Below are 13,085 nucleotides of genomic sequence, written 5' to 3' on the forward strand. Positions count from 1 at the left end.
AAATGAATAAAATGAATAAAATGAATAAAATGAATAAAATGAATAAAATGAATAAAATGAATAAAATGAATAAAATGAATAAAATGAATAAAATGAATAAAATGAATAAAATGAATAAAATGAATAAAATGAATAAAATGAATAAAATGAATAAAATGAATAAAATGAATAAAATGAATAAAATGAATAAAATGAATAAAATGAATAAAATGAATAAAATGAATAAAATGAATAAAATGAATAAAATGAATAAAATGAATAATATAAATAAAATGAATAAAATAAATAAAATGAATAAAAAAAATAAAAAAAAAAATAAAAAAATAAAAAAAAATAAATAAATAAATAAAATAAATAAAATAAATAAAATAAATAAAATAAATAAAATAAATAAAATAAATAAAATAAATAAAATAAATAAAATAAATAAAATAAATAAAATAAATAAAATAAATAAAATAAATAAAATAAATAAAATAAGAAATAAAATAAATACAATAAATAACATATATAATATATAAAATAAATAAAATAAATACTTCCGGTCCTGTAATAATAAAATTATAGGTCGTCCGTTTAAAACGAATCCTCAGCCCGCAAGTAGCTTCCGAGCCTCGACAATAATGTACTAAAAATGTAGCAAACCAATAAGCAACGGATAATAAAGGTTACTATAACTGAATGAAAACCTGTTGAAAACCCTTAACAATGTTAGGGTTACCGTTTCAATAAGCTTACCATTACAATCAGGTAACCGTATGATAGGGTTACCGAATGATAAGGTAACCGAAACGATTGGGTTACCGAATTGATAGGATTAAGCGTAAAGAGGGGTTTTCCGGTCCTTGCAGTAATAACATTGTTGTTTGGGATTATTGTCCTATAACCTGATTTACACTCTTTTCTTTTGAATATTTTGATTCTTGTCTAGTATCAAAATGTACCAGTGTTATAAAACATCTGTAGTTTAGCAAACATTGCGTTTTTATATCCCTAAGTAGTCATTTGAATATTTGTATAGTGTAAGATTGAGGTTGGTCTACATTTTCTTATAATGTAAGTTAGTGATAACAACCATGTCATTTATCACATTTGCAATTTCACATCCTGACACTTGGACAGCTAAGACCAGCCAGCTAATTAAGGCCGACTTCACAAATATTTATAAGTAACACAAACATACTTTATTTCCGTTACCAAGCAGTAAGTATAGTACCTATTATTCTTCGATGATGCGGTTCACTGAACAATAGGCAGGCAATGTGTTGTATGTTATGAGAGACAGTCAATGAGATATTGTTTGTGCAGGGTGCGTGAACATTCCGCTTCGCGAGATCCCGTCGACGGGCGTGGAGGCGTGGTACAAGCTAGAGGCTCGCTCACAGCGCTCCTCGGTCCAGGGACGCATCAGGCTTCGGTTGTGGCTGTCAGCCCGAGAAGCAGGCAGACATGACGACGACAACTGGCAACAGGTTTGTGCCTATTCAACAATATTGCTCGAATTGGAAGGCGTTGCTGCATCTGACATTCCGACATAAAAAGTGACAAAGCAACGCGACAATTTCAAATATATTCCTGTCACTGTATCTATGCTAGGTTAGATAGGGTTCTGTTTTTTTTTGCGATAAGTGGATATGTTTTGTGTATCATGTGTCTTCGCATTCCTACACAGCTAATTTTGACAATAGATGTAGCCCTAATTATATTTATGTGCCGTGCGGGTGTCCGTCACGCCTTTTCGGATGGACCCCCAACGGACCCCACGTCGTCGTTGTCGACGCCTACGTCTGATAAATTATTCCCAATTTTCCTATTCTGTTCATTGTTTACTTTACATTCGGCACGTTAAATATTTTTTCCGCCCCGGCCCTGATCTTAATTGTTTTGTGGTCGTGGTTATTGTAAACGTCAACAACAGTCGAAAAGCAGATTTTGACTGTTTATTTCCTTAATTTAGGTACTATAGGTACCTACTTGTTTTTTGTACAGTTATTAAAAGCTTAATTGGTACCGTTTAAACAACAACCATTAATTATATTATCTGTAACTAAGAAGGTTACCTACCCTACAGACTAATTAACTATTTGCTTTATTAACTTTTGTACGGCGCGATTCGGGAAATGAATTAGACATTAACTAGATATGAAATAGTAACGATACGTGACGTTCCACGGCAAAAGGTACCTTATGGCCGCAATAATATTGATGGAGCGGCGTTAATAATAGCGTGCTTACGCTATTATTAACGCCGCTCCATCAATATTATTGCGGCCATAAGGTACCTTTTGCCGTGGAACGTCACATATCGTTACTATTTCATATCTAGTGAACGTCTAATTCATTTCCCGAATCGCGCAGTTGCTGTTGACAACGTTGACACGACATATGCGACCGATGTAGTGATACGGAATCCTACTGAATATTGCGACGTCAAGCGAAAATGAAAAAGGAAACGTACTTTTCCGCCCGAATGGAATAATAGATTTGGAGCATTATGTGATTTAATGATTTTCTCGCCACTGCTTTGAGTGTTATTTCTTACTCCAGAGCTCTCGATATTAATAACGCCAAATGATCTCATAATATCCAGTAACGTCATCGCTGGAGCCTAATGGCATAAGTGCGTAAAATAGCGGTACTGTGGGTAATAAAATGAGGATTACTGAGTATCGGACCAATATTGCTAATCTGCTGAGCTACTACAATGGACATAAAGTGTTTTATTGAGCTTTTCGTAGGGGCCCATTAGTTGGTTTACGCGTGACAGCTGGACTGCATAAAGACAACCACGGCGCCGTGTCCGACTAATGCCGAAATTTATGGCTCTCGTGGAACTCTGATTAAATTTTGGTTAGTTAAGAATACGTTCTTAACGTCACAGGGTAAGCGATATACAATTCGAAGTGAAGTAATAGAAGCAGAAATTAAAGTAAGGGTTGGCGTCATGTAAAGTTCACTAGATTAATCTGACACAATGGGCCCGATTCGGATTTTAAAATAGACATCAATAAGATATCTTTTAGACATCACCAAGATACGATAACGATATGATTAAGATCTAACCTGTCAAATTTGACATAAGCGCGATTCTGGAGCTACTCTTGAACGATTTCCACAGGATATGACTTAAAGATCCAATTCACATCTAATAGATATCTTACTCTATCTAACGTAAAAGTGACATTGGTTGCCCGAATTGCGCTGCAAAAGAGAAGTAGTTGATATCTAAATTATAATGTATCTAGAATGGATCTAGTACGTGTCGTCTCTTGTGAATATCTTGAAGTTCGAATACGGCAGAATGCCATATTCGCGGTGCGGCGACGGGGTAAGACAAGTGAGGGTGGCGGGGAAGGTGCGGGCGGTAGGCGTACGGCAACATAATGAAATAATTTTTAAGAAAAAAAAAACCGACTTCTATGGGGCCCGGTGAAAGATTATGGTAGATGGTGCACTATGTAGAAAAGGAGGTAAAACCAGTACCTACTTTCTAGTAGCATTTCGTTTCCGTAAGGGTCGTAGTTATCTAGCCTAACCTAACCCACTTCTCTGATAGCAGTTCGGTTCTGTGAGGATCGCAGTTCGAACCTAATCAAACCCACTTTTCTAGTAGCATTTCGTTTCTGTAAGACTCGCAGTTCTAACCAAACCTAACCCACTTTTGTTCGGTTCTGTGAGGATCGCAGTTCAAACCTAACCTAACCCACTTAACGGCGCATGCGGTGCGGTGTACGGGAGTTTGAGCGGGAGGGGTTTGGCATCATCATACCCACATTTTATGGTAGGTAATCATAGTGGTTTATTTAGTTTAGGTATCATAGTGGTTTTCCGGGTCAAGGTCCGGGTCTCTGAGTCAGAGTCCGGGTCCGAGTCCCGGTCCAAGTCCGGGTCCGGGTTCGAGTCCGGGTCCGAGTCCGAGTCCGGGTCCGAGTCCGGGTCCGAGTCCGAGTCCGAGTCCGGGTCCGAACCGGATCCGGGTATGAGTCCGGGTCCCAGTCCAAGTCAAAATCGAAATTCGAAATCACCAAACATGTACTATGCGTCGTTGAAGAGTTCTGTTCTGATCATCATCAGCAGTTCCACTTCATCAAATGCGACAATTTTTAATGTAAATGCTTGATTTTATGATGAAAATACAAAAAATTCTATACGTATGCCTTTAAGATTTGAGGAGTTCCCTCGATTCCTTATGGATCCCATCATCAGAACTCGAGCTTGACAGAAATGTGGCTTAAAAACTAAATTTGCTTAACAAACATAACGAAGAGTACAAATCGCCAAACGTGAACTATGCGTCGTTGAAGAGTTCCGTTCTGATCATCATCAGCAGTTCCACTTCATCAAATGCGACAGTTTTTAATGAAAATGCTTGATTTTCTGATGAAAATACAAAAATCTCTATACGCATGCCTTTAAAATTTGAGGAGTTCCCTCGATTTCTCATGGATCCCATCATCAGAACTCAAGCTTGATAAAATTGTGGCTTAAAAACTTAACTTGCTTAACAAACATAACGAAGATGACAAATCGCCAAAGGTGAACTATGCGTCGTTGAAGAGTTCCGTTCTGATCATCATCAGCAGTTCCACTTCATCAAATGTCACGTTTTTGAATGTATATGCTTGATTTGTTGATAAAAACACAAAAATCACCATATGTATGCCTTTAAGATTTGAGGAGTTCCGTCGATTCCTCATGGATCCCATCATCAGAACTGGATTTTGACAAAAACGGGACTAATCTGTATGCATATACATACAATCAAAAAAATAATTTTCAAAATCGGTCCAGTAATGACGGAGATATGGAGTAACAAACATAAAAAACATACAACCGAATTGATAACCTTCTCCTTTGGGATTTGGAAGTCGGTTAAAAATTACTTTTACAGTTAGGTCTACAGCAATATAAGAGTCGGATTTGATAGCCCACGCAGTGCAAGTGTTATTTATACGTTAAAATAACACTTTATTATCGCAAATAATGAATCTGAAGCAGTTTATCTCTTACGAAACCGACGTTCTTTGAGGGGTGAGTCGTCGTACTAAATGTATGGGAGGGTTTTAAGTTAATGTTTGGGATATTTCTGCTTTTATTTTAAAAAAAATATTTATGTAATTTTACTCATTGGATAACGCACTTCCGATATCAATTTGAAGTTTTCTGATATCTGTTATATTTACGGAATTATCGCTTGGCTACACTTAACAATTACATCCATATACACGTCTGAGACAATTCTAGCTCACACAAATAATGTTTCCTTCAAACCTGATCGATTGGTTATTGTTCATTGTGATCCGTACACGTGTGTGGTATTAAACACGGCGCGTATCTTAATAGATAGATAAAACGTACCAATCGTTTAGCGTTGTGTAATCACCGGAGTGAGATGAACGATTCTCAAATACACACGTACTTCTTTGTCCAAGATAAATTCAATTTAGTCTCGCACTCATACCCAGTGTACTGTATATGTATATACATACCTACACATATATTCTTCCACGGCGAGACTCAATGACACGGCTTTTTTCGCTCCACAAGTTTTCACATCCCCTTTCATTATTCAGGGTTTACGGCCGCTGTTATTTCTTCCTTTTTTAAATTGAGTGGATGATCTTTTTTTCATGCCAGTTCGTCCTTAGAGGTAAATTTTAATCACACGTCGAGGCTTAAGGCGTATCTAGACTAGTCATTTTTCGTCAATCTTATTAAATTGCCCGATCGAAACAGGACGTGCGGACGCAAACGCCAATTTGGCTCGCCGAATTCAACCGCCGATAATGACCAATTTTAGCGATAAAATGTGGTACGGACGCAAAAATACCAAATTGTCTCGCCAGTATTTTCATTCTGGGGCATTTTTTCAATTTAGCGGGCTCTAATATCACCGTAAATCTAAAATTGGTGATTAAATTGGAGATTGACGCCAATTTCATTTCTGTCAAATCGGTCGGTTTGATCATCCCGTTTGGATACCGCTTTAAACATGCTCTACCGCGTTCTGAGACTCCCTCCATTCATTTGATACTAAAATTGTTTGCGAGCTCTTGAAAAAGTTTCGTAGTGTAAGATTAGATCGAAATTCTCAGCCACCTGCTCCGCCTTTAAGGAAATTAAATCTGAAAATTAATTTGAATAACATTTTTACTAAACAAAGTTTATACATAAAATAACGTTCATGGAAACTTCCAATTTCGAAACTGTCATCGTAATAAATCCGTGATAATAATATTTGACGGCTCAAGCTGTCAAACTCAAATTGTATATTAACTTTTTTTATTTTTACTATAGTCGAGGAATAAATACAGACAAACGTAGCGAAATTAAAAAGTTACTTTAAGCTTACTTCGAGATCGAGGAAATAAGAAACTAAGGAAATAACTTCATCTTTAATTTATAAAGGCGAGACTTCGTAATACCGCCTCGCAAGGTTGAGGCCTTTTTACACCCGCTTTAAATATAGATTTCTTATCTCAAGCGCCACTCGCAAACTTTACATCATTGCAGTCTATTTGATCGGCTTCTTCATCTTTTTATATCCCAATATATTCACTTATAGTGGATTACATGATCATAATAAGCGTCAAGATATATTAAATGGAAAAGTCCTAAATAAGTACCCTGGAACCATGTAGCAGCCTATAAGTAACCTAACAATCATTTTGCCTTCTGTCGGTTACAAGGCTTCAGTTTTATTAGCCTTTGACCTATTATGATTCTTATAATTGTAGCTATGCAGACTGTCATTAAATTAAATAGCTCAATGTAGCTACTAACATCGCCTGTTCCACGCTGCTGCAACGCTGCAGCAATGCTGCTGCAGTCGAAGGCAGATTGTAACCTCAATTTGTTATTTTAAATAGGTAATAAGTTACTAGAATCCTACTCCATCTCTACATTATTGGCATATCCAAAACACTATTGTCATCGCTGGAACCTCTATGATACCTATGATACCTATTATTTGTAAGGCAATTTTATTCGGTTTTGTGTTCCGTCCGGTTTAGTATTTTATTTATTGTAAAGGTCCGCCAACATGAGCGTCTGTTTGGAGTTCTACTGGCCAACGAGGTGGATTCAGCGAGCGGCGGGCCGAGCAGTGCCGAGAGCGAATGCCCGGCGATGTGGGAGGGCGAGCTGTGCGGAGCGGCGCAGACGCTCCTGCATCAACACGCCGTTCAGAGCGACATGAGCACTCTACAGGCGGCGATAGCTCGCTTCGCTGCTGCTTGCAGGCTCAACAGCGATACACCGCTGGATCCCAAGTAAGGAGGTTATGATGGAATTAAGTACTTGTCTCTCGTGTTCTTTAGAGATGGTGGTGATATCTTCACTTTTTAATCAAAGCTACCTAATTGGATACCCAACCGGCATTTTATGTCAGGTGAAAAGTCACGTTGAAGAGAAAACTTTAAATTAAATTTCGAGGGTTGGAATTCGATTTTGACAAAGTAATTCAGTAATTATTTTTTGAACACAGATACATGTACAAGCTTCTAACCGAGCTAGAGCGTACTTGGTGCGCGTCAGAGGGTATGCCCCTGCGAGCTGAGGCGTGCCCCGGCGCGGGCGGGTCGTGCGCCTCGCGTGACGAGGAGCGCTGGCTCGCAGACTGCTTCGGCGAGTTCGTCGAGCGCGCGCTCCACCAGCTGAGACTGCACCGCGACCTGTACCCTGTGCTACACCACCAGAGTCTAAACAAGTTAGTGTTAAAAAAAGTTTTTGGTAGGTACACATTTCATTTTAGGTACTAGCTTTTACCCCTGACTGTACTTTCCTTCCACATGCATCTAATAATGAATACTCCTTGCGACAATTCTAAAACCCCAAACACAATTAGGTTGCGATTTTTTTATCACACAGTTCCTTTGGCTACCTCATGTGTCCATCATCAGATCAGCTCGATGGTACCATAATATTGTCACCCGACATACATAGGTATGTATACCTATGTATAATTTCAGCTAAATCGGATACTGGGAAGTGACGAACCATGTGAAAGTAAAAAAAAACTTGTAAATACAAATACGTTTACGTCTCAAACCAAGTTGAACGTACTTGACGTGGGACGAGGAGAGCGCTAGTTTGTATCAAAAATTATAATATATAATATATTATAAATATAAATAATAATAAATATAAAGAATAAATATAAATAGTGTTTTGGTCTACGTGGCGTCTTCGCATACGATATCCATACCAAAGCATTAGTAGTTGTCCCTTATCGCATCAATTATATATTACTGCAATACGAAAACAACAGCTAAGTGTGTTTCAGGGACAATGGGAATCCACAGGGATCCTTAATACAATTAAAAGCCGAAACTAACTAAAAGGCTTAAAATGTCAAACGTAAAAGGCCCTTATCGGGGTGTAGTCAAAGTTCAGGGGTACATTGTGATTCGTAAATATTTTATGAAGCTCAGAGAAAATCCATTATCTCTAAGGAACACGTAAAGTAAAGGTCTCTCTTATAGTATAGTACAAGTAACGGAACTTAATGACTTATTTAGTACATTTTATAACAGGCAACCGTTTAAGTAGAAAAAAACAAGCAGCCCGATTTGCTGCGATTCCATCAGCTGGTTTGTAAACGAGTAACACTTGTAAAACTGAAAGCTTCGATAATTCGCCATATTATTACGTTTAATATTGTATTTCGTTACTGCTTGTACATAAATGGCGTCTTAAATTAATTGCCCAAGCTTATTATCTTCCAATATAAACTTTTGTGCCATCTGAGGGTCGTTATACAAACTCCTGTAACCTTCAATTCACGCGAAACTATCTTTAGAACTCCTTGACAACAATTAAGGTCCGTTAATTCCACAAGATTTCTATTTTACCTACGTTCCTGCCACGTCTAAGTTGATTTAACTAATTAACTTTCTCAATTATAGGACGAGATAACTAATAATTCAGTGAGATGCAGAGAAACTTTGTAAAACTCACAGGTTCAATTGAATGAGAGATTTTCTCTTTCACTAACAGGACTTTCAGAAAATAAGACTTAACTGCGCTTCGAGATAGACTAATTTCGGCGTTCATTGTGATGACATAGCTGTTCATTGGAAGCATCATTTATTACGCAAAGTATTTAAATTCTTAAAGTATTCTTGTCTTTTGATTGCTGTGATATCTACAATATTGTTAATTAAGTACATGTACACCTTGGTTAGCTTGGTTTGTAAGCTTAGCGTGGTCCACTCACGTAATTATAATATATGAAATTAATTATTCACGTACACAGCTTGTAAACTCATGATTGGTAAAAGGATTCCAATCGGAATACGTACTTATTGAATGAGGAAAATGGTAATTCGTGACTACAAAACAAACACAATACCAAAAATAATATAGGAAATGACATAAAATATTAACTATTTGTCTCATATAAATGTCCTGAGTGTACGCGCAAGAAACATTAACCGTCCCTCGTGATTTAAGCACTGGAGTTAATGAACGAGCGCGTATAAAGCGGTGTTTCATTAATACCTAATGACAAATTTTACAGAGTAATTGCTTATAAAAGGGGCATGTAACAGGATACCTGTTTGGAGTTTTGTGGTTGGGGTGAATTGTGTCCATAGACTAGGAATCCTCTAGACCGAGTTTAGAGCAATTATTTCATGCAACCGATGATGCCAAAAAGACACGGACGTCACACAAAGATACTTTCGACTCGAACATGGGGTAAAATTACCGTATGCGTGGCAGAGGGGGTAGCGCGACTATGCTAAGTTTGGAGGATGTTTTGTCTGTGATTGTGTCTAAAATCTGTCACTGTATGTTCTGTTTTGAATGTGTCGAAACGTGAGTCATTCCAATACACGTTTTATCTCAAAATTACAACACACGTAGATCATACGGCATTGTAAGAGTTTTAAAAGCATCTAGTAGACATAACTAACATTGCAGGGTTCGGTTCAAAATAAATTGTAAAACAAGGTGATCGGTGATCGTTTTGATTGCATTTAACTAATTTGTAAAGTAGAAAAATAGATTAATTGAAATACAGAAGCATATTTTTTTATCGCCACTTTCTCTCGTCCCTAACACCTAACCTAAGTAACCTTACACTTACAGGGTGTCAATGTCAAATCGTAACTTGAACATATTGATCTCATGTACTTACATGTCTACACTTTGTCTACAGTTATCAAGTATATGCACAGCTAAAAATAAAAATTTGGGACTTTATTAGTTCGTCCGTTTTCTACCTTTAATTTTTAAATATAGCTAGGTTACTTAGTTGTAAAAATAGTAAAGGTTAGTTGAATGTAAAAAAACTTTTATTTATAAATAAAATCGCAAATCGTGTTTTTAGAGGATGCTAAAAATATCATAAGCATTTGTGAAAAAAGATCTCTTGAGCTTAAAAAATGCTTGATCCCTGTAGCTGTCTTTGAAGAATTGAACGCGAATGTTACACAAGTTGAGGTGTGAGTTGTGAAGATCAATCGACATTATTTACACGTATATTTCTTCGTGATCTTCGAGTTTTCTTTGATCTCGCAGGTATCTGAGTATACCTCAGTTTTTTGGTCGAATGTGTGACAAATCTTGAGAAAAACTTTTTCCATTTTTACAAGGTTCTTTTTAACCGTATTAGTGTGGATCTATTATTGAAAGCAACGTTTGAACTCGTTCTCGATATTTGATGAGATTAAATATAATATAATATATTTACCTACTTAACTTGACTAGACATATACCGGGTGTGGCCTGTAATACGAGCAAAAAATTAAACTGTAGGGTGTACTCCTCATACGGACCAACATTTGTTCAGCCACTTTTAAAAATAAGTTGTGGTTCGATTTTTAATACACTTTAAAGTTTATTCTATGACGCAATGTATTGCGAATTTTGTTATGTTTAAGAAGTGATAAGCAACGTCAATCACAATGATATGGCGTAGCGATGGCGTCCATTGAAGATAATATTTATTTTGTATGAAAAATAGGGTCTCTAAATACTTCATAATTTTTAAAAGTTGTTGAACAAAAGTGTCACCGTTTGAGGAGTACAATCTATGTTTTAATTATTTGCTCGTGCTACAGGCCACACCCGGTATAATATATTATGCCGTCTTTTGATCTCTATCAAAAGGTGGCCGTAGGAATTCTGTGATGAAGCAACCCTACCCTATAGAGTTTGTGCTCGTTAGAATTACCTCCGTAACTCACAGTGAATTACAGAAGATGACTGATTAAAGAAAGATTTAGTGCGATTTAGTACTTGGCGATAGAAGCTTGTAACAAAAATTATAAAACTGCTTGTAATCAAAATGTTGAATGCCGGGTGAGATTTTAACTTTAGGTGAAGCGTAGTGTCACCACACGGGATTAATGTTATGCCATTTACGAGTAGGGTTCTAGGTAAATTGAAGATTCTATAGCGTCAGTTTGTAGGACCCGGGTATGTCCTTAAACTACGTCCAAGGCCACCGGTGGACGGGCAGCAGCGTCCCTCAAATTCGGTGTACTCGACTGCGATCGCCAACCCGCCTGCCAAGCGTGGCGATTATGGCATTCACTCCCCATCATAAAGGGGGAGGCCTATGTTCAGCAGTGGACGTCTTATGGCTGAGATGATGATGATGATGATGATAGCGTCAGTATTGAACAACCAATTTAACTAGGACCCTAAATGGCGCAACAATCGCGGAGCGTGATGTTACGTGCTTAATTGCGTTTCTATTTCACATTTTATGAGTAAGAATAACTTTGGTGAGTCCTTGCGGTTGTAATTAATTTTGCATAAATTTGCAGGCTGGAATTCCTCCTACGGTGTCTCAGCCAGCTATCGCAGATGAAGGCCTTCTGGCGGTGTTGTCCCTTTAATAAGGAAATAAGGTAAGCCAAGATTTTCATCTACCTTTTTAAAATTCACAGATTTTGCTATAAGCCGTCTTCGCTTTTATAAATGATGAAAAGCATTTTTTTTTACAAAATATACGACGTCGGTATTTTATAATTCCAGGGAAAAATAAAAAATGTATAAAAAGTGCCTTAAGAAATTTACTTAAAATATATTTAGGTACTTGCATGCGTCATTTTCTCGTCAAAACGTGCTCGCCTTTTTGCCAGTATATTCACAGGTATAATAGCGGTGACAAATGGAGGGAAAATAAATCCATCTCGGCACTTTAGGTACCTACGGATTTTTCTGAAGCTTGCCCTATTCACTTGATTATTAGAAATGTACAAAAATAATCGAGTACATGTTTATCTATGTATGTCATTTTTCATATGTTAATGAGTGAAGAGTCCGGGGGACATAACTAATAGGAGAGTCCATTTTTTTAATTTCTACTGGGTACATAATTACTAGGCCAGAACAAGAGTTTGTCTACATTTTAATTACTTGCATTAGTAGTAGTATTTGGTATGCTACAGCCTTTAATGTCATTTTTCCTCTGGACCCTTCAAATGATTTTTTAAAAACAGGCCCCGTGTTAAAAATCTTGATGATATTAATATGAAAATTCGATCCAACAGCGTTATATAAGTTTTTATGTCTTTCCTACACAGGACAATGTGTCCGAGAGGACAAATATATAAACATGTTTTAAAACTAACTATTAGTTTTCATGTAACATATTACTATATTATAACATATATACAAACCAACAACAATATGCTATCATACTAAACTAGCCGCAAGAACTTCATCGTTTCCAGTTGATTGAACTGGGGCGTATCCGTTTACTTATATTTATGAAATAAATATCTACTACGTTATGTCCCCAAGAGATTAGGTCTGCAATACAATCTAGCTTGGTATTGTTTACCATCGCTGTTACTCCCCTGCTGCGGTTTCATCAGCGTAAATTGAAGCCCGACTTCATTACAGTCGCCATCAGATATATCGGAGTAGCCGAGGTGCTCAAAAATATCTGAACACGCACTCTAGCGCCTTGAAAATAGAGGCGTGTTCAGATATTTGTGAGTACCTAGGCCGCTCCGATATATCTGATAGCGACTGTACAGATGAAGATGAAAATATAGAATGGCGAGATCTTATCTTTTGATTAGGAATAAATCCGTAGCCCATAATTACGGTTCAAATAACTTTCG

The 13,085-nt window shown here is 37.1% G+C and overlaps 2 protein-coding genes across 2 annotated transcripts in view; one reads left to right on the forward strand and one right to left on the reverse strand.

The window, feature by feature from the left end:
- Nucleotides 1–13,085, forward strand: part of LOC134668995 (BAI1-associated protein 3) — a 116,142-nt gene that overhangs the window by 55,108 nt on the left and 47,949 nt on the right. Inside the window, exons 7-10 of the mRNA XM_063526512.1 lie at nucleotides 1,309–1,472; nucleotides 7,033–7,271; nucleotides 7,487–7,708; nucleotides 11,778–11,861. Of these exons, the coding sequence (XP_063382582.1) occupies nucleotides 1,309–1,472; nucleotides 7,033–7,271; nucleotides 7,487–7,708; nucleotides 11,778–11,861 (709 nt within the window). The remainder of the gene's footprint in view (nucleotides 1–1,308; nucleotides 1,473–7,032; nucleotides 7,272–7,486; nucleotides 7,709–11,777; nucleotides 11,862–13,085) is intronic.
- The window catches only part of LOC134668991 (multifunctional methyltransferase subunit TRM112-like protein), a 246,289-nt gene that overhangs the window by 24,875 nt on the left and 208,329 nt on the right, over nucleotides 1–13,085 (reverse strand). The gene's annotated exons all lie outside the window — the stretch shown is intronic.

Source organism: Cydia fagiglandana, chromosome 11 (assembly GCF_963556715.1).
Source record: "Cydia fagiglandana chromosome 11, ilCydFagi1.1, whole genome shotgun sequence".
Taxonomy (NCBI): Eukaryota; Metazoa; Arthropoda; class Insecta; order Lepidoptera; family Tortricidae; genus Cydia; species Cydia fagiglandana.